General features: G+C 38.5%; 1 protein-coding gene across 1 annotated transcript in view; it reads left to right on the top strand.

Annotated features, from left to right (window-relative positions):
- The window catches only part of METTL11B (methyltransferase like 11B), a 32,944-nt gene extending 13,958 nt beyond the window's left edge, over positions 1-18,986 (top strand). The window contains 5 exon segments of the mRNA XM_032389466.1: positions 4,322-4,337; positions 4,339-4,492; positions 17,492-17,740; position 18,346; positions 18,715-18,986. Of these exon segments, the coding sequence (XP_032245357.1) occupies positions 4,322-4,337; positions 4,339-4,492; positions 17,492-17,740; position 18,346; positions 18,715-18,986 (692 nt within the window).
- Positions 18,987-22,830: the final 3,844 nt, after the last annotated feature.

A 22,830-nucleotide genomic window follows, 5' to 3' on the forward strand; every position in this document is an offset into this window, starting at 1 on the left:
TTTGTAACAAGTAAACCATTGCAAGGTTCTTGGGAGTTCAGCCCATAATGTAGGACAAGATATAAGTACCATATTATATGAAGAACGACTAGAACTCTATCAAGAACTCTGTCTTAGACTACCCCAAATTTCACAGAGACATTGCAATCCTATAAGAATGAGCTTATGTATTTCTATAATAAAAAGGCACAGGCTGATGACTGATTACCTTATCTGAGTCAACTTGCACCATTGCGGGAGTTATCAAGAGAGGAGAACCTGGGGCTCGACATGACACCTCATATATCGTTTTAGTGAAATGCTCCTGTCAATTAGGTGAAAATGAGAACTCAAGCCCATAACCATAAAAACCTGCCTATTGAGTCTGACCCCTGCTGGGCTTGGCATTCACTTGTGGTCTAAATGTTGCTGGCATAATGGACCATTCCCATTTCCAGATTAAGGGTTTTAATAGACTTCACCAACTAGTTGACTTAAGCAGGTGATGATGAGTGTGGCTGCTTTGCTGCTTTGGTTGGATCAACGAGAGTACTGGCCTGTGGCTTGCTTGTGATCCTGGGCAGCATGCAACTTGGGGAAGACTCTATGAGCTGTGATTTCCTAGCTTGGTTTTCTGAGACATATAGAAGAATTTGGAGCACTCATGTGTTATTGGGATGGCTATGCTTGATTTTTGTCATCCCTGTAGAATTTATTGAGCCACCTGCTGTTTACACAATACTTTACTAAGTGCTAGGGGAGAGAGATTGGTGTAGGGTAGTGGTTCCCAATGTTTTGAACCTGAGGACTCTCCTTTTAATGTATTTTCTCAGTCAGTTGTTAATATGTGTATAAAATGGCAAAAAAAATCTATATATTTAATACTTTTAAAAGATTTGTATTAAAAAACAATCTATAACAGTTAATATATATGGAGCTATAGTATATAATATTGTTAGTCTCTAGAAAATGTACATTGGAACTGATTCTTATATCCCTTTCAGGAAACTCAGGACCATTCAAGGGTCCAAAAATTGGCTCCAATGTCTTTGAGTTGGAAAATACTCGTGTAACTCCATAGATGGAATGTATTATGATGAAACATTATAAGTGGTGTTTGTTGGATTTTCAACTTTTAGAATCAAAATTTGGGACTATATAATTGTTATTCAATCAAGAGCCAAGCAGTGCAGTAGTCCAATTTCACAACTGTGGGGTTACCTGATGAAAAATGATTCTAGTTAAGGTTAAATAGATTCTCTTTTCTTATACTCTTTCTACTGAAAATTATGTCTATTTTGATTTGCTTTATATCTTGATCATAACATTTTTGTACTGTTATGTATTTTGCTTGGAGCTTTCACCTGTCTTTTATTTGTGATGGTTGAGATAAAAAAATATATATCTTCTTTAGAATATCACTAATGTCGCTTTGATTCTTACTTACTCTATTGCCTAGAATCCAATTCATTCTACTTCTGGATGAACTTATGTTTCTAGAGCCTATAGTTTCTGTTGTAATAAAGACTGATTTCTTTCTAGATCTGATAAGTATCTGTCATTTTGGGATTTCTTTTCATTGGATTTCTGGGTTAATTTCATTATCTTTTGACACATATCTTCTCTTGATTTTAACCCTCATTGGTTTGGAATATAGCTTCAAGAAACTTCTGAAGAATGAATCCATGGTAGGTAAATATTCTTTCACAGCTTGACTGGGTATTAAGTTTTAGGTTCAAAATAATTTTCTCTCAGAATATTGATGGCATTGCTTCTTTTTTTTCTAGTGTTTATTTTTTTCTTAAAGATTTTATTTTTAAGGAATCTCTACACCCAATATGGGGCTTGAGCTCACAATCCCCAGATCAAGAGTCACATGCTACTGACTGAGCCAGCCAGGTGCCCCTGTTTTCTAGTCTGTCTTTCTTTCTTTCTTTCTTTCTTTCTTTCTTTCTTTCTTTCTTTCTTCTTTTTTTCCTTTCTTGTTATGTTCAGTTAGCCACTGTATAGTACATCATTAGTTTTTGATGTAGTATTCAATGATTCATTAGTTGCATATAACACCCAGTGCTCTGATGAGATCTATGTTATAAGCCTGATTCTAGTCTTTTGAATATAGTTGCCAGATAAAATATAAAACTCCAGATAAATTTGAATTTAAGAGGATCAACAAATATTTTTTTATAAGTATGCCCTGTGCAATATACAACATTTCAAGTATACATATACTATGAAATTTTTATTGTTTATATGAAATTCAAAACTAATTGTTTGTCTCATATTTTTATTTGCTAAATCTGGCAACCCTCCTTGAGGGTCAATCACCTTTTTCCTTCTAAATAACTTCAGGATCTTCTACTTCTAGGATTCTTACTCTTTGTGTTTTGAAATTTCCTAAGGATTTGTGTAAATGTGGCTTTTACTTAATTATTATTATTATTATTATTATTATTATTATTATTATTATTTTAAATCCATGCTGCTCAGTACTTGTTGGACACTACAATCACTTTCAGCTCTGGGGAATTTTCTTCTATTATTTCTTTAATAATTTTCTTCCTTCTGTTTCTCTGTTATTGAGAATCCTAATTGGCTTGATGTTTGGGCCTCCTGAATTAAGTCTTTATAACTCTAATCTATTTACCTCAGTTTTTCATATCTGTCTTTTTATTATGTTCTCACATTTATTCAATGTTCTATTCCAAAGTTTTTGGTAATCAAAACTTTAATTTCTAAGAATTCTTTGTTATTCTTTGAATTATCACTTTCTTGGCATCTTATTTTTGATTTATGGATGCACCAGTTCTCATATCTCTCCAAGAATATATTTTTTCTGTTTAGTTTTGTTTTAAATTCTTGTCCATTTCCTGAACTATTTCTATTTCCTTTGGGGTCATTTCTAATAGTTTATCTCTATCTTTTTCTTTCAGACTGCTGTTTTACCCCCATATGTTTGGAAATCATTTTTTTTTCCATAGTTAGGCATAAAGGACAAGTTCAATGATTCTAGGTAATGGGGAAGGTTTCCTCTGTTAAATATGTCTCCCCTGAATAGAAAAGATGACAAGGAGCTGTACATGTGCAGGTAGATCTTACCATACTCTGATCTGTGTGAGCAGATGAGATGCTTGGAGTCATCTATATGGTAAAATGAGTAGTATTCTACGATCCTAACACTAACTGCTTTAGGTCTCCTTAGGCAATTAATTAAGCTAAAAAAAATTTTTTTAGAGACGACCCTCCCCCACCCAGGATTATAGCTGTGCTGCCTGTTGCTCTTGGGAGGGTGCATTTGTCTTCTTCCTGGTTGGCTTGTAGAGAGATTTTTCATTAACTCTTATTTCCTTTTGCATCTATCCAAGGCTGCAAAATCTTTTAGCTTTGTTCCATCTGCTTTTTGTCTTCCAGACATTTGTTGAAATCATGAATCCATCAGTGGCTCCCCTCTCATTTTCTTCACTGTTATGTGTTGAGTTTATTAAAACAATTTGGGGGGAATATGGGGAAAGAAGGAAGACAAATGCATGTACTCAGCCTACAGTCTTGAAACAGAAATTCCTTCCTTTCATCCACTCTCTATCATTTCTTCCTGAATGTCCTCTAATGAAAATATTTTATATATGAAGAGGTGCATTTTCATCTACAAAAAACCCACATGCATCCACATTTACTCTTCAGAAATTGGAATATATGTTTTTCTAAAAATAAATGTCTTAAAATAATATCTCATATGGTTTCTTAAATGATGAAGTGACATAGTATACGTGAATGTGCGTAACACACTACCTGGCATAGATAGTTGTGCAATAAATCTTTTTATCTTTTTTTATTATTTTATTTTCAGAAGAAAGAACTCAAGCACATCTTCTGTAATGTTGGTACAAAGAGATATTTCAGTATGAGTTGCTTGAAAAATTGATGAAAAAAAATAGCTACCCTGAATGTACCTTGTGATTAGAAGTAAGGACTAATGATTAAATTCTCATAAAACATTTGGAGCTCAAAGATAAAACTTGTGACATTCTTCATTCTAGTATAGCAAATGCTGTTAAACTTTTAAAAAATACAGTAATAAGCTAAAGTTTCATTAAACTATAGAGTTAGTAAGTCATGAAAATGCCACTATGCATGAGATACCTGAAGATCGGAGGGGTTAAGAAGTTTTCCTAAGGTTCCATAATGAGTAAGTCACTGAACCAGAACTCAAACCCAGATCTTCTGACTATGCCTTTCCTCCACAGCACAAATTCAGAGGCTTCTAAGAGGCAATTCAATATATGATAAGATTTAATTTGTTCTGTCATATTAATATTAATAAATATTAATAATATTTCATTTGCAGTGAAATTGTATGCATTAACAAGTCATCAATGGTGAGATGCAGTTCTATGCCAGAGCTAAACTTTTCTACCAAGAAGTACCTGCTACAGAAGAGAGTATGATTGGAAATTTCATTGAACTGTATAACCCAGATGTCCAGGCTTCTCAGGAATTTCTTAGGAAATTTGTTGGGGTGAGTTATCCAACTGCAGCTTGATAAGGAAGCAAAGTCATTGCAAACATTGAGTTCACATGCTTCTGTGTTGTCATTTAAGTCATATTAAAGCCATATAACTCAGCCAAGAGTTTAGCCTGAAAACCTGTTTTAAGATGTTCAGAAAGGATGGGTCGCATCAAACCACTTGGCATTTCATCATCCTAGTTCCAGCTAATCTCTCATGCTTCAGAGGAAGGTGAACTAGCAGTGCTAATATTATAATTTGGGGATTAAGAAGACATCTCTTTTTAGAGTCTCACAGATGAAACAGTTGACACCCAAATGATTGATGAGAGATCATGCTATTTGGGATCTTGGGGCGATTTATTGATTTTCTGTAATACAAATTCAATATAGTAAGGAAATGCATGCTTATGTTTGGTTTTAAAATGATAAGTACAGTAGAATCTCTTCATACTATTTAATACATAGTCATATTATTATGACTTTGCCTTGAAAGAATATGATCTCTTTGTAGCTCTGGTCTTGGGTGAAACTGTTTCCTTACTTCCCCATCATATGGAGACAGACTGTATAGTGTAGTGGCCAAAATCTTGGGCTTCAGAGTCATTAGGTTCTTCTATTTAGTGTATAAGCAACCTTGGAATTGTTTCTTAAATGCTCTAAGTCTCAGTTTTCTCACCTGTGACTAGGGCATAACCATAGAACCTACCTCATAGGATAATGTGAAGATCAAATTAGATAATATGTATCAAGTGCTTGTTTTGTTGTAAATAGTTATCACCCAATAAATCTACTTTATTTCTACTACTAATAATAACAGGCTTTCATAAAATGCATTCATTACAGTTTAAGGAACTTTCTTTAGTTGTTAGAATAAACTTAATAGAGATGCTGACACAATAAAGCTGCTGTTGGTCCTACTAAAGACATAAAGTTTTAACTGGCAAACAGGTTACATCCCAATTCATTTTGAAGTCATCTATTGGAAATTTGGAGTCCATTTTATTCTGATAAAAGCACTGGGTATTATATAAGACTGATGAATCATAGGCCTGCACCTCTGAAACCAATAATACATTATATGTTAATTAATTGAATTTAAATAAAAAATGTTAAAAAAAAGAAACATTATAAATATTATAAGTGTTTAGGTTAGGTTGTCAACCTCCTTAGAAGCACACTCTTAAGAATATCCCTAGTGTTGAGGTGAGGTTCACTTCACATCCAACCTCCCTGGAGCACCAAGTGTCTGAGCAGAGAGAATTGGATCAGGATGGAGCACCCATTGGGGCCGACGTGTGTGAGCATCAGCTGTAGCCACAAAGGACTGTAAGGCTGAAGATGATGGCCATGGCTGTTTATAGATCAGGGCAACCTGGAATATTTCTAATCAGTATTGCTGACTGATTTCATGGAGTGGTTTTTCTGAGATAGTCAATCTGCTAAGCACTTTAGAAGTATTGTCTTGATTATGTTTCACAAGAATTCTAGAAGGACAGTACTATTATTATCCTTGTTTTTTTACGTTGTGGAAACTGAGGTTTGGAGATGTTAAATAAGTTGTCAAAGGTGATGCAGCTGGTAAGAGACAGAGCTGGGACTTAAGCCCAACCAGGTCTTCTGACACCAAATTCTTTACTCTTAACCAGAACATATTTTTTTCCATTTGTATCATGAAGCAGTAAAATCCTTGCTTTGTGTGTGTGTGTGTGTGTGTGTGTGTGTGTGTGTGTACCACAGACCTCAATTCTCCTCCAGCCTGGCCGAAAATAATCCCTCCTGCTTGCCTTGTGGTGAGGCCGACTTTGATCCCAGTGCATTTCAGAAGCTTAGTTAGTAATCCAGCTGTCTTGTCACTCCATGTGGAATGCCAAGCTCACCACAGGGATGCTGGTCAGACAGAGCCCATACACACGCCCATGGACCTGGGAAAGGAAACAGCCTTATGCTTGCATATTTATGTTGGAAAAGAAAAACCTGCTCTTTTCAAACAAATATAAGGAGTCCTTCTTAGTAGACAAGGCGCATTGTGAAACCATGACCTCTAACTAAGTACAAACAGTCTTTTTTAAGAAATGATATTTTGGTACTTTGACCTTAATAATCTGCTAAATTAGGAACCAGGTCAAGATACAAGGAGCTAGGGAATATGAGTATCTGACATGATTTATCCTTATGTCAACTGGGGAAAGGCAGATTGTTTAATTTAAAGTTTTGCTTTCCTTTCACCACTTAGTGACACAGGACAGTGGGAAAAGGTGTTTAAACTTGTTACAAATATGTTTACTTTAGCAAATAAACAAATGATACCAAGATAATGTCAATGGCATGGCCGATAACTTTCCTCAGTTTTAGCTTTCTAGTCGGGGAAAGCAGCAATTTATAAAAAGTGATAAGTATTTGGTGGTATTTATCTTTTGACCTCTCGCAGCTCTGGGTCTGACTTGGTCTATTTCATGGTTTTTATACAGTGACATTTAACACTTTCCTTTTAGTTTTAAACTCCACTAGATAAACTTAAAATGATCTTCTTCAAAACAAAATATATAGGCAGAATCAAAACTAAAATGAAATTCCTAAGAGAATTTTGTTATTTTATATTAATCCATATATGGGAAGACAGCATCATAAGTGTCAATGAAACTAACAAAATGGGAAAAGATGGCAGAGGAGTAGGGGACCCTATTCCAGCCAGTCCTGGAATTGAGCTGGATATCTACCAGACCACTCTGAACACCCACGAAATCAGCCTGAGATGTAAGAAGATATATCTGGATCTCTACAAACAGAATATTGCAGGCAGTTGGTTTCGAGGTATGAAGGGGGAGCCATGATTCCTCGGGCAGGTATCAGAGGATAAACGGCAGGGGGAGGGAGCCTGGCCATCGGAATCCTACACCATCGGTGAGCAATAGCCTCCCACGCTGGTGACAGGGCACAGACTTGCAGACTGGTAGTGGTGGGGAAAGGACTTTAGGGCAGCTCCCCAGATGGAATCCCTCAGCGGCTGGGTTGCCAGGTGAACTGGGGGCGGCTGGTGGCTTTAGAAGCACAAAGGGCAGAGACATACCCAACCTGGTGGTGAGGACTGGGAGCACTGCAGAGGGGCGCACAACCCAGGACAGCAGTTTACAGCAGCACAGACAGAAACGGAGATAGTGTGGCCTGGAGAGCTCACTGAAGAACAGACTCACGCAATCTCTTTGCTCTGAGGCAGAGGGTTGGAAAAGTTCTCTTCTGCTCTGACTCTTGGAAGAGACAGGGAAAGCTGCCAGGGAAAGCTGCCAGAGAACAAAAACCCCAAAAAACTGGTTTTCACTGAGCCCATCCCCCACCACAGGGGGCAGGGCAACTCTGCCCAAACAGCATTGCCTGAGTAACAGTGTGGCAGGCCCCTCCCCCAGAAGACAGGTTGGGAAACAAGAGGCCAGCACCCTAAGGTCCCTAGAAAACAGGTGCATCTTGCTTGGGTTGTGGTCAATAATTTGGATTCTATACATTCCCTCAACCAACCCTCAACAGAATGACTAGGAGGAGGAACCCCCAAAATAGGAAAGACACAGAATTATGACTTATGCCACTGACTTACAAATGGATTCAGATATAACCAAGATGTTGGAGAAGGAATTCGGGCTAGCAATTGTGAAGACAATAGCTAGAACGGAGAAATTGATTAATGGCAACATAGAGTCTCTAAGGGCAGAAATGAAAACTGAATTGGCAGAACTTAAAAATGCTATCAATGAGATCCAATCTAATCTAGATAATCTAACAGCCAGGGTAAGTGAGGCAGAAGAATGAATTAGTGACCTGGAAGACCATTTAATAGATAAAAAAGGAAAAGAGAAGGCCAAGGAAAAACAACTCAGAATCCATGAAAATAGAATCAGAGAAATAAGTGACATCATGAAATGTTCTAATGTCAGAATTATTGGAATCCCTGAGGGTGTGGAGAGAGAGAGAGGACTAGAAGATATATTTGAGCAAATCGTAGCAGAGAACTTCCTTAATCTGGGGAATGAAACAAACATTCGTGTCCTAGAGGCAGAGAGGACCCCTCCCAAGATCAAGGAAAACAGGCCAACACCCCGGCATGTAATAGTCAAACTCGCAAATCTTAGAACCAAGGAAACTATCTTTTTTTTTTTTTTTTAAAGATTTTATTTATTTATTTGAGAGAGAGAGAATGAGAGAGCGAGTACGTGAGAGGGGGGAGGGTCAGAGGGAGAAGCAGACTCCCTGCCGAGCAGGGAGCCCGATGCGGGACTCGATCCAGGGACTCCAGGATCATGACCTGAGCCGAAGGCAATCGCTTAACCAACTGAGCCACCCAGGCGCCCTCAAGGAAACTATCTTAAGGGCAGTTAGGGGGAAGAGATTCCTTATGTACAGAGGGAGGAACATCAGAATAACGTCAGACCTATCCACAGAGACCTGGCAAGCCAGAAAGGCCTGGCAAGACATATTCAGGGTACTAAATGAGAAGAACATGCAGACAAGAATACTTTATCTGGCAAGGCTGTCATTCAGAATGGATGGAGAGATGAAGAGCTTCCAAGACCAGCAGAAACTGAAAGAATATGTGACCACTAAGTCGGCCCTGCAAGAAATATTAAGGGGGGTTCTATAAAAGGAGAAAGACCCCAAGAGTGATATAGAAAAGAAATTTACAGGGACAATCTATAAAAACAAGGTCTTCACAGGCAACATCATGACAATAAATTCATATCTTTCAATAATCATTCTCAACCTGAATGGCCTAAATGCTCCCATAAAACGGCACAGGGTTGCAGATTGGATAAAAAGACAGGACCCATCCATATGCTGTGTACAAGACACTCCTTTTGAACCTAAAGATACATCCAGACTGAAAGTGAAGGGATGGAGATCCATCTTCCATGCCAACGGACCTCAAAAGAAAGCTGGGGTAGCAATTCTTATATCAGACAAATTAGATTTTAAACTAACGTCTGTAGTTAGAGACCCAGAAGGATACTATATCATTCTTAAAGGGTCTATCCAACAAGAAGATCTAACAATTGTAAATATCTATGCTCCCAACATGGGAGCAGCCATCTACATAAGCCACCTGTTAACCAAAATAAGAGTCATATTGATAACAATACGTTAACTGTAGGAGACTTCAATACTCCACTCTCAACAATAGACAGATTATCTAAGCAGAAAATCAACAAGAAACAAGAGCTTTGAATGACACACTGGACCAGATGGACCTCATAGATATATACAGAACATTTCACCCTAAAACAACAGAATACTCATTCTTCTCGAGGGCACATGGAACTTACTCCAGAATAGACCACATACTGGGTTACAGATCAGGTCTCAACCAATACCAAAAGATTGAGATTATTCCCTGCATATTCTCAGACCATAATGCTTTAAAACTGGAACTCAATCACAAGAAAAAATTTGGCAGAAATTCAAACACTTGGAAGCTAAAGACCATTCTGCTCAAAAATGTTTGGGTCAACCAGGAAATCAAAGAAGAACTTAAACAATTCATGGAAACCAGTCAGAATGAAAACACATCAGTCCAAAACCTATGGGATACAGCAAAGGTGGTCCTAAGGGGAAAATACATAACCATCCAAGCCTCACTCAAAAAAATAGAAAAATCCCAAATTCACCAACTAACTATACACCTTAAAAAACGAGAGAAAAAGCAACAAATGATGCCTAAGCCATGCATTAGAAGAGAAATAATTAAGATTAGAGCAGAGATCAATGAATTAGAAACCAGAAATACAGTAGATCAGATCAATGAAACTAGAAGCTGGTTCTTTGAATGAATTAATAAGATCGATAAACCATTGGCCAGACTTATCTAAAAGAAAAGAGAAAGGACCTAAATTAATAAAATTATGAATGAAAGGAGAGAGATTATGACTAACACCAAGGAGATAGAAACAATTATTAGAAATTATTATCAACAACTATATGCCAATAAACTGAGCAATCTGGATGAAATGAATGCCTTCCTGGAAACCTATAAACTGCTACAGGAAGAAATTGACAACTTGAATAGGACAATAACCAGTAACGAGATTGAAGCAGTGATCAAAAACCTCCCAAAAAACAGGAGTCCAGGGCCTGATAGATTCCTGGGGGAATTCTACCAAACATTCAAAGAAGATATAATACATATTCTCCTGAAGCTGTTTCAAAAAATAGAAACAGAAGGAAAGCTTCCAGACTCATTGCATGAGGCCAGCATTACCTTAATCCCCAAACCAGGCAAAGACCCCAACAAAAAGGAGAATTTCAGACCAATATCCCTGATGAATATGGATTCCAAAATCCTCAACAAAATCCTAGCTAATAGGATCCAACAATACATTAAAAGGATCATCCACCACGGGCCAAGTGGGATTTATTCCCGGCATGCAAGGGTGGCTCAACATTCGCAAATCAATCAATGTGGTAGAACACATTAATAAGAGGAGAGAGAAGAACCATATGGTCCTCTCAGTTGATGCACAAAAAGCATTTGACAAAGTACAGCATCCTTTCCTGATTAAAACTCTTCAGAGTATAGGGATAGAGGGAACATTCTTCAAGTTCATAAAATCCATCTATGAAAAACCCACAGCAAATATCATTCTCAATGGGGAAAAGCTGAGAGCCTTTTCCTTAAGATCAGGAATACATCAAGGATGCCCACTCTTGCCACTATTGTTCAACATAGTACTAGAAGTCCTAGCAACAGCAATCAGACAACAAAAAGAAATAAAATGTATTCAAATTGGCAAAGAAGAGGTCAAACTCTCTCTTTTCACAGATGACATGATACTTTATGTGGAAAACCCAAAAGACTCCACCCCCAAATTACTAGAACTCATATAGCAATTCTCAATGGGAGAGCCATGATGTTGCCTGTAATGTCATGATGTTGCCTGTAATGTGGCAGGATACAAAATCAATGCACAGAAATCAGTTGCTTTCTTATACACTAACAACGCAACTGTAGAAAATTAGAGAAACGATTCCATTTACAATAGCACCAAAAACCATAAGATACCTCAGAATAAACCTAACCAAAGAGGCAAAAGATCTATACTCTAGGAACTACAGAACACTCATGAAAGAAATTGAAGAAGACACAAAAAGTTGGAAAAACATTCCGTGCTTATGGATCAGAAGAATAAACATTGTCAAAATGTCTATGTTACCCAGAGCAATCTATACCTTCAGAGCCATCCCGATCAAAATTCCAATGACATTTTTCAAAGTGCTGGAACAAACAATCCTAAAATTTGTATGGAATCAGAAAAGACCCCGAATCACCAAGGAAATGTTGAAAAAGAAAAACAAAGCTGGGGGCATCACGTTGCCCGATTTCAAGCTATATTACAAAGCACTGATCACCAAGACAGCATGGTACTGGCACAAAAACAGACATATAGACCAATGGAACAGAATAAAGAGCCCAGATATGGACCCTCAACTCTAGGGTCAAATAATCTTTAACAAAGCAGGAAAAAATATGCAATGGAAAAAAAGACAGTCTCTTCAATAAATGGTGCTGGGAAAATTGGACAGCTATATACAGAAAAATGAAACTCCACCATTCTCTAATACCATTCACAAAGATAAACTCAAAATGGATGAAAGACCTCAATGTGAGACAGGAATCCATCCAAATCCTAGAGGAGAACATAGGCAGTAACCTCTTTGACATAGTCCACAGCAACTTCTTTCAAGATACATCTCCAAAGGCTAGTGAAACAAAAGCAAAAATGAACTTTTGGGACTTCATCAAGATAAAAAGCTTCTGCACAGCAAAGGAAACAGTCAACAAAACAAAGAGGCAACCCACAGAATGAGAGAAGATATTTGCAAATGACATTGCAGACAAAGGGCTGATATCCAAGATCTATAAAGAACTTCTCAAACTCAACACCCTAAAAACAAATAATCAATTCAAAAATTGGGCAGAAGAAGGGCGCCTGGGTGACTCAGTCGTTAAGCGTCTGCCTTCAGCTCAGGTCATGATCCCAGGGTCCTGGGATCGAGTCCCACATCGGACTCCCTGCTCGGCAGGAAGTCTGCTTCTCCCTCTCTCACTCCCCCTGCTTGTGTTCCTGCTCTCACTATCTCTCTCTCTGTCAAAGAAATAAATAAAATCTTAAAAAAAAAATTGGGCAGAAGACATGAACAGACACTTCTCAAAAGAAGACATGCAAATGGCTAACAGACACATGAAAAAATGTTCATCATCATTAGCCATCAGGAAAATCCAAATCAAAACCACATTGAGACACCACATTACACCAGTTAGAATGGCAAAAAGTGACAAGCGAGAAACTTCAAATGTTGGAGAGGTTGTGGAGAAAGGGGAACCATCTTACACTGTTGGTGGGAATGCAAGTTGGTACAGCCACTTTGGAAAACAGTGTGGAGGTGCCTCAAAAAATTAAAAATAGAGCTACCCTATGACCCAGCAATTGCACTACTGGGTATTTACCCCAAAGACACAGATGTAGTGAAAAGGAGGGCCATATGCACCCCAATGTTCATAGCAGCAATGTCCACAATAGTCAAACTGTGGAAAGAGCCGAGATGCCCTTCAACAGATGAATGGATAAAGAAGATGTGGTCCATATATACAATGGAATATTACTCAGCCATCAGAAAGGATGAATACCCACCATTTGCATCGACATGGATGGGACTGGAGGAGATTATGCTAAGTGAAATAAGTCAAGCAGAGAAAGTCAATTATCATGTGGTTTCACTTATTTGTGGAACATAAGGAATAGCATGGAGGACATTAGGAGAAGGAAGGGAAAAATGAGGGGGGGGGGGAATCGGAGGGAGAGATGAACCATGAGAGACTATGGACTCTGAGAAACAAACTGAGGGTTTTAGAGGAGAGGAGGGTGGGGAGACGGGTTAGCCCAGTGATGGGTATTGAGGAAGGCACGTATTGAATGGAGCACTGGGTGTTATACACCAACAATGAATCATGGAACACTACATCAAAACCTAATGATGTACTGTATGGTGACTAACATAACATAATAAAATTTAAAAAAAGAAAAAGAAAGAAGAAAAAAACTTGCTTCTATAAAGTAACATACATAGACACAGACATAGACATACACATACACATACATATACATACATATACATACATATACGGACATGGACGTAGACACATAAATATATGACCAGCTGAAACTTTGTGATATATATTATTCAGTCTCTAAATATTATCTTGTCTAGATTACTTGGTCATAATTGGGATGACTGCTAAATATGTTTTGTGCTAGAAATTACAGTAATAAGATATTTATGTTGCCAATCAAGACCTTGAGAAACCTAACTCTTGTTTTCACAGCAACTAAAGATTAAAAAAAAAACATTTGGCTAAGGACCAAGAGGTGATGTTTGAGCAGAAGGAAACAACAGAAATGCTGCTTTCTAGTCCACCCAAAAGGTCTTCTTTACAGCAATAAGGGCACAATGAAGAACAAAAACTGAAGCAATTGTAGCTTCTTTTCAAATGGAATCATAATATCCATGATTTATCAAGCGCTTATACATAGAGGCTCTTTGCATCTGTAATAATGATAATAATCAAAACAATTCCATAAAATAATGATTATTCCCAAGTTTGAAGCTGAGGAAACTTAGATTTCTAATACCACACAGCTAATGGCAGAATTAGGACTTGAACAGGGAACTGTGTGAATCAAAAGCCAGTTCTACCTTAGCGTTGTCACCTCAAGTGCCAACTCTGATTCCCTTGGTAGTATCTGTCTAATGCTATGTTGAAAAAAATTCTAAGGCTTCACTGAGACTCAATGAAGGAAAGAGTTCTGTGATTGACTAGTAATGTCTGCCATGAGTATGGGAAAGGGCAGTGGTGGTACATGTGCCATGGGTTTTCCATTCCTACTTACACTATGTCACCTCCCTCATTCAGATATTATAATGTAAACTAAATCAGAAAAATTAAAAAGGCTAAAGGTTTATGTTGTGAACACCATAGAGAAAACATCTTTTAAGTAAATCCATAACATAAACAAGATGGGGAAAGTATAGGAAAATTCATTTAGGTTACTGAAAATGATGTTAGTAGAAATTTATATGCTCAATTAGAGATTATAACTACAAATTTTTCTTATCATTACTTGGCCTTAAAGTCTCTATGGATCATGTTGCTCACATTATTGTAGCAAGTGGTCTTAGAATTAGAACCACAGAAAGATAAAGCAAAGAAGGCTCAGAGAACTGTGTCAGAGGAGTTTAGATGATAAAAGCTGACCTCCTTTATCTCAATGAACTAAATAAACACAAAGCTGCTCTGGTTAATGGGAGGTAGGGCTTCACCCACTCAGCCTCCCTATCATTCTCCCAATAAGACCTTGAAGGATCTCAGCAAAACCCTAGTGTTTTTAAAGCACTCATGTCTAATTTCCCTACTTTTTTAGACAAAGAAACTGAGGCTCAGAGAGGCGAAATGTTTGAAATAGAATTCCTTTGAAAATTCGCCCCTCTGATTTGTATTTGTCTCCAATTTAGATGTGTGATATTTGACTATAGTTACTTCTGAAACAATGGTTATTTAAAAATACATTAAGGTACCTTTCACCCTAATTCTGTGTTCCACTAGCCTCTCACCACTATTGCTTAGTTCTCTTTATTCTATTCCACTACATGTACTGGCACTGCCTCCCCTATCTCGGCACCAAATTTCTCTCTCTCTCATTCACATGCAACTCCTCTGGGAAGGAGTATTTAAAGATGGACGTCAGGGACATCTCCTGCCTCTTGGATACCATGGCTGCCCCTATTGAAACCTGGTGTCTTTCCATGAATGTGATTAGACCTACACACAATGTATGAATTCAAAACCAGATGTTTTGTTATTTTCTTTTTTTAACTGAAAAACACTTTTATTATATAATGACCTTGAAAAAATATTACAGTTGAATATTGTGCTTATTTTTTTATTATGTTCAGTTAGCCACTGTATAGTACATCATTAGTTTTTGATGTAGTGTTCAGTGATTCATTAGTTGCATATAACACCCAGTGCTCATCACAACACATTTTGTTATTTTCTTTTTTTCAATAATAAAGATTTTTTTCCCATTCCTTGATTTATTTTATTTTATTTTATTATGTTATGTTAGTCACCATACAATACATCATCAGTTTTTGATGTAGTGATCCACGATTCATTGTTTTCATATAACACCCAGTGCTCCATGCAGTACATGCCCTCTTTAATACCCATCACCAGGCTAACCTATCCTCCAACCCCCCTCCCCTCTAAAACCCTCAGATTGTTTCTCAGAGTCCATAGTCTCTCATGGTTCGTCTCTCCCTCCAATTTCCCCCCCTTCATTTTTCCCTTCCTTCTCCTAATGTCCTCCATGCTATTCCTTATGTTCCACAAATAAGTGAAACCACATGATAATTGACTTTCTCTGCTTGACTTATTTCACTTAGCATAATCTCCTCCAGTCCCATCCATGTCGATGCAAATGGTGGGTATTCATCCTTTCTGATGGCTGAGTAATATTCCATTGTATATATGGACCACATCTTCTTTATCCATTCATCTGTTGAAGGGCATCTCGGCTCTTTCCACAGTTTGACTATTGTGGACATTGCTGCTATGAACATTGGGGTGCATATGGCCCTCTTTTTCACTACATCTGTGTCTTTGGGGTAAATACCCAGTAGTGCAATTGCTGGGTCATAGGGTAGCTCTATTTTTAATTTTTTGAGGCACCTCCACACTGTTTTCCAAAGTGGCTGTACCAACTTGCATTCCCACCAATAGAGGGTTTCCCTTTCTCCACAACCTCTCCAACATTTGAAGTTTCTCGCTTGTCACTTTTTGCCATTCTAACTGGTGTAATGTGGTGTCTCAATGTGGTTTTGATTTGGATTTTCCTGATGGCTAATGATGATGAACATTTTTTCATGTGTCTGTTAGCCATTTGCATGTCTTCTTTTGAGAAGTGTCTGTTCATGTAGAAGCAAGTTTGAGAAAGTTTTCACTGGCTGATTTGCCCCTGCACCACCTATCTATCCATCCTTCACCTCCAGTTAATTTAGTGTACAGACCTACTTTATAAAAACAATTTTAAGGGGAATTTGTGCCCAGTAAATCCTGTAGTTTCTCTTACAAAGGCAGAAAACAATTTCTAGCATGAAAAGAGACAAGGAGACTTTGCTGCAAACACCTCTCTCCATGTGACTGTGCTGTGTGTCATCAGGGCTGGGTTTGAAGTAAAATTCTGGCCTGAAAGGCTCTCTCTCTGCTTTGCTTTTTTCTTTCCTTTTGTTTCCTCCCCTCTCCCCGCCCCTCCTCCCCTCCCCACCCCTCCCCTCTTCCCCTCCCCTCCTCCCCTCCCCTCCCCTCCCCTCCCCTCCCCTCCCCTCTTCCCCTCCCCTCCTCCCCTCCCCTCCTATCTTCCTCTCTCCTCCTCCCCTCCCCTCCCCTCTCTTCTCTTCTCCTCTCTTCTTTATTCTCTTCTTTCCTTCCTTCCTTCCTTCCTTCCTTCGTTCCTTCCTTCCTTTTTTAAAACATAGCAATAAGCTACCTTGCAGGTCCATTTAGCTGTGGGCTTGACCCGAATTTGCAGTTAATACAATTCTCCTTTTAAAGGGCTTTCAGTGACCCATTTCTTTGAGAAAATTACCAAGTTTTTAGACCTAAGATATTATTTTTTAAAATCTTACTTTGAAATTCTTTTGAAGACCTTTATTTGGATAAAATAAAGAAAGTGAAACCTAGCAAGTTTGGATATTTTTTGAAAAAGGTAACTGGATGTTCTAGAACTTGATCATGGTAGTGGGTACATGCCTGTATACTTTGTTCAAACTCATTGAATGGTACATTTAAAATAGTGCATTTTATTACATGAAACTGACCAAAATAAAGTTGGTTTAAAGAGGTTATTGGAGTATCCTAGACTCAGGGTCAATGTCTGTATTTGAAGTGTTCCACAAGGTACCTTTCTGCAGTATCCTGGGAGAGCTGGGACAGACTGCGCCTTGGATTGTGGCTCTGGGATAGGAAGGGTCAGCAAGCATGTCTTGTTGCCGGTTTTCAACAGCATGGAACTGGTGGACATGATGGAATCGTTCCTTCTTGAAGCCCAGAACTACCTGCAGGTCAATGGGGACAAGGTAGAAAGCTACCACTGCTACAGCCTGCAGGAATTTACACCCCCATTGGGCAGATATGATGTCATCTGGATTCAGTGGGTCTCTGTTTAGTCCTGCATGGCCTAACATCTGCCTTTCTCCCCTTCCCAGATAGAGAAGACAATACCTGGGGCTAATTTGAGGATTTATGGAGAGGAAGCAAAGACGTAAAAGGAGATATAGTTGTAGTTGTGCTTAGAGCAGTTAGCTAGACTTAGGAATCATAGAAACCCCCAAAGCTCTGGTACTCCCAATCTCTCCCCTAGGATCCTCTGCTACAAGCCTGAAAGTTCCCATGATGGAGTTCCTTTGTACCATCCTAACTCTAAGAAGAAAACAAAATACTTGAAAAACTTTAAAAAGTGGAGTCAAAAAAAGTTTATCCCCATTTATTGGCAAAACTAGACTTTCTTAGATTTAAATTCCCAGGAAATGAGGTAGCAATGAATTAGAATTTGGTCTAAGTGAGTGTGTGTGTCTAGGAGACACAGAGGAATGATGACAAAATTAGGTTGTCTGGGGACAATGGCAGGGACTCTTGGGCTAGGCAATAGTTTATTTTGTGCCTGTGAGGTAGATAGACTAGGTAGTTGAATACTTATTTTATAGATGGGACCAGGAGCCTCCTCAGATAGGATACCTGTCCTCTTACTTAAATTCTCAAAGTGAAGGGTGCCTGGGTGGCTCAGTCGTTAGGCGTCTGCCTTCGGCTCAGGTCATGGTCCCAGGGTCCTGGGATCAAGCCCCGCATCGGGCTCCCTGCTCCGCAGGAAGCCTGCTTCTCCCTCTCCCACTCCCCCTGCTTGTGTTCCCTCTCTTGCTGTGTCTCTCTCTGTCAAATAAATAAATAAAATCTTTAAAAAAAAAAAAATTCTCAAAGTGACCTGCAACTAGACCAATTCAGGCTATTAAATAATTCACGAACGAGTGAACAAATGGTCTCTTTATTCTTAGCCTTGTGGTCTTTCCTACCTTCCTACTCTCCTCCCTCCCACCCACCATTTCATCCTGTTCCCGCATCTACTTGGCCTCATCTGTAGGGTACCTGACCGATAAAGACCTTCTTGCATTTCTTTCCTGGTGCCGAGCTGGTCTGAAAGAAAATGGTGTCATCATACTGAAGGACAATGTGGCCCGGGAGAGCTGTCTCTTCGATCTCTCTGACAGCAGTGTGACTCGGTACATGGACATCCTCCGGAGCCTCATTAGGAAGAGTGGGCTGGTGGTGCTGGGCCAGGAGAAGCAGGACAGCTTTCCAGAACAGTGCATCCCAGTGTGGATGTTTGCATTGCACAGTGATGGACACTCCTGACCGGCAGTGGGAATGTAGGGCTGGACTGTACAGGGTGCTTTGGGACAGAGGTCCTCTCCTCATAATTCATGGGGTGATGGAGAGAAGAAATGCAAGGCCTGTCTGGAAATGATTGATGTAGTACGTACAAGTTTCCACTAATTTTATAAGGACATGCTCACACTCGATGGATTTTCTGGAAGATAAATAGAGTGAAACATCAGGAAAAATGTTTTAAGAACTGCTTGTATACACCCAAACTATACAAGTGTACACAAAAACAGAAAAGGGATCAATGTTCACACATTCTAAACGGCCTTGGTCTGTGAAGATTTGCATTATGGAGTATCCCAGGATGTGTGGGGTAAAGTCTAGACCCCCTTTCTCTGCCCTCATGCTAGATACATTCAATTTCATTCCTCTTTGAGACTACTACTTCTTTTAGACAAAAATCTCACCCTAATTAAGAAGGCACCAGTCAAAATAATCTTTTGAAAATGAATCCATTGCTTAATATTTTCTTTAGCCTTTCTTTTCCCAGAAAAAGTATATGTGGTTTCACTTTCTATTTTGGGTCAATTTCACCATCAAATGATGTAATATGGATGTAATTTGATAACAGAAGTCTACATTTCAGTGATGAGGAAGTGTCTCCTTTCAGGAGAAAATATTATACGTTGAAATTTCAGCTGTGAACATGTAAGTAAATGTCCTTGATAATCTAATTTTAGCCATTGGCCTCCAACACTTCTTGCTTCATTGTAGCCACTCCTGTTTCTTTCATTGATATGAATGTACATTGGAAAGAGAAGGGAAATGATAAACCATGAGAACTAAGCTAACTGGATTAATTTAATTAAAAATAATCTAGGGACACCTGAGTGGCTCAGTTGTTTAAGCATCTAACTCTTAATTTTGGCTCAGGTCATGATCTCAGGGTTGTGAGATTGTGTCCTGCATCAGGCTCCACGCTAGGCATAGGATCTTCTCTCTCCCTCTCCCTCTGCCCCTCCCCACCTCAAAAAAAATCTAAAATCATTTAAAAAAATGTAATTTAATTTTTATTAGCAGAATGTTTAAATATAACTGATTTAAGGCACTCCAATATCTTCATGTTGAAAATATACATATTTGTATATTGACATATATTTTGTATCTTGATATATATTGAGTCTTGTATGAGATACAAAATATCAATTTAAGTAAAGAAGGTCTACTGCATGGATATGCTATAACCATAAAAATCATACTTGTAAGTCAGAGCTCTAACTTAGGAGGAAAACAATCATTATGAAACATTTATTACCTTGTTAGAGGATTACTGTGTTAGTTTTATTTATGTCCTGGAAAATTAAGTCACTTATTTTGCCTCTGGCACCTTCTACCTCTTGTGTTACTCACCATGCTCTAGGGTAACATAACAGAATGTGAGTTGAAACCATTAGAGAACAAGCCAAAGACCAGAACTAAATCGAATGGCAAGCCATTGCTAAACAAACTAAGTATGGCAAAACAAGAGCATTCATGTTTTAATCCTCTGTGCCTTGGAGCAAATTAGTCAAATTATTTTTTAAGGCCCATTCCAGAAATTTTCTTTTCCTTTTATACCAGCACGCTTAATTCTCTTATCTTTTGACTTTCTGTTTTGCCAATATTCAAATGTTAGTTGACAAATTATCAATTTTCTCTGCTCCTGGGTTTTTGAGCTTTGGAGGAAATAACATGGTTGTCCAAGAAATATGTTCTTTAACTCAGATGAATCTTGGAGGTTGACCAGCAGTCCCTTTATGTTCCTAAGTCAAGTCACTTTACAATTTTCCTCAGATAGTTTTCAGATCTTTACTGCTTTACACAATTTCCCAACTCCATATCCATCCTTAACTTAATTGAGAAAGTAGAAGTTGGGGAGTACATTGCATTAACATCCCCTCTCTATACTGCTAATAACAAGTACAAGGTAAAGGGAAGAGTGGCTGGAGAGGAGAGGTCACTGGAGCCAGACTATACTGTCTAATGGGTCATGCTAAGGTTTGGATGTGTTATACAAACAATAAGAGAAAGTTCTAGAGGATTTAAGTAAGGACTGATTTTCCTAGTCTTGGGAGTAGAGGTGTAGATTCTGTAGAAGGAAGACATTTAGAGTGAGACCTACTCCAGGCATCTTCAATCTAACTCAACAAGCCAAACACACTGCTGATGTTCATTGATACATCTGTGTTGTGGTGCAAGTGAGAGTCTATGTTAGTCCCCCAATTCTGTCCATATTCCACCTGCCTTGGAATCATGTGGGAAGCTTTTATAAAATAGAGATTGACAGGTCCTGTCCCCATGAGAATCTAGTTCTGTGAAGTGGACTCAGATATAATCTGTATTTTTTATAAGGTCTCAAACTGACTCTGATAATTAGTTGTGTTTGAGAATACTGATGGGAAAAGAAGTGTGGAGCTGGGCTATTCAGAGCCACAGAAAGATAAGGTAGGGAAGGTGAGAGTATGGGCCTGTTTCAGGGAAATAGCTAGATAGTGAAATCCATTCTCCACACTGATGCAGTCTTTCTGAAATATAAATCTGACTATGTCATGTATAAACTTTCAATGACTCCCCATCACTGATGGGGTGAATTCCCATCTCCTTAGAATGACATATAAAACCTTTTGTGATCTAGCCCTGCTTTCCCTCTGCAGCTTCAGATTTTCCACATCCTCTGCAGCTGTACTTAACTACTTTAGTTCCCTAAAGGAGCTATGATTTATAGCTCATGGCAGTTATAGATATTACTTCCTTAGCAAAGAACATCTCTCATTCTTTTTTGTCTGGCCCAGACTCCTTAGATGTTGCTGACTCTAGGAAAGCTTCTCATAGCCCCTAGGTGCTGGGTCAGGTGCCCTTGCTCTGTGCTACCTTTATACCCCATGCTTAACATATCACAGCCCTCATCATGTGGCATTGTAATCAAGGCTACTTGATATTTCCTGTTAAATTCTGAGCTCTTTAATGGAGCATTCATGATTAGAGTCTCAGTCATAGGCATAGGCCCTAGTACAGCAGAAATTCAAGCTTTTCGTGAAAGTATAAAAAGTGATGTTACAAGTAGAAAGACTCAGGAGCAGTTTAAGTTTCTGGCATCAAACATGAATCAGAGCAAAGCAGTGGGTAAAAAACAAGGGTTTCTGAAGTCTCATGAGCACTGGGATGTGTAAGACTGGTCAAAACAGTGATCAAACAATTCAAGCTCACAAGAACCAGGAAATGCACAGAAACAAGAAGGCAGTGAGTTCAGGTATCAAGCATCTGGGAGGAGATTGTAGCAAGGAAATTATGTTCTGAGGTGAAATGCTGTCTAATTAGGAGACCTCTTTTTCTAATAGGAGCCAATCCAAGGGTATAGCCAACCCAAATCCCATAGATTCATCAGGTGAGAGGGTGGATTTCATAAGAGAGATATATTAAAATTGTGGGTACGTCATAACAAAGCAACTCCTAATCCTCTCCCATTTCCTGGTAGACAACAAATCCAAAGAAACAAACTAGGTTATAGATGAAGTTAATCCTTCTGTGAATATTGAATACAAGTAGAAAGTGCTCACCTGTACTTCACAGATGAATTAATTGCAAACATGCCTGCAATTCTAGATGAACTTTGGAGGACCCCTTGGTTTATGTAGTGATTCATGAATGGGTGCAATCTTCACCTACCTCCTCTTCTGAGAACCTGAGCCACCACTCCTAAACACCAGCATAAGAGCATGCCAAGTCTTTAGGGGTCAGCAATTTTATAAATTTGGGACCATCATAAAAATATAAAACAAAATGAATAAGGTCATCCATGTGAAAGATGATCTGCTTTGTATTATGGACACATTTT

The sequence above is a fragment of the Phoca vitulina genome, unplaced genomic scaffold, assembly GCF_004348235.1.
Source record: "Phoca vitulina isolate PV1807 unplaced genomic scaffold, GSC_HSeal_1.0 scaffold54, whole genome shotgun sequence".
NCBI lineage: Eukaryota > Metazoa > Chordata > Mammalia > Carnivora > Phocidae > Phoca > Phoca vitulina.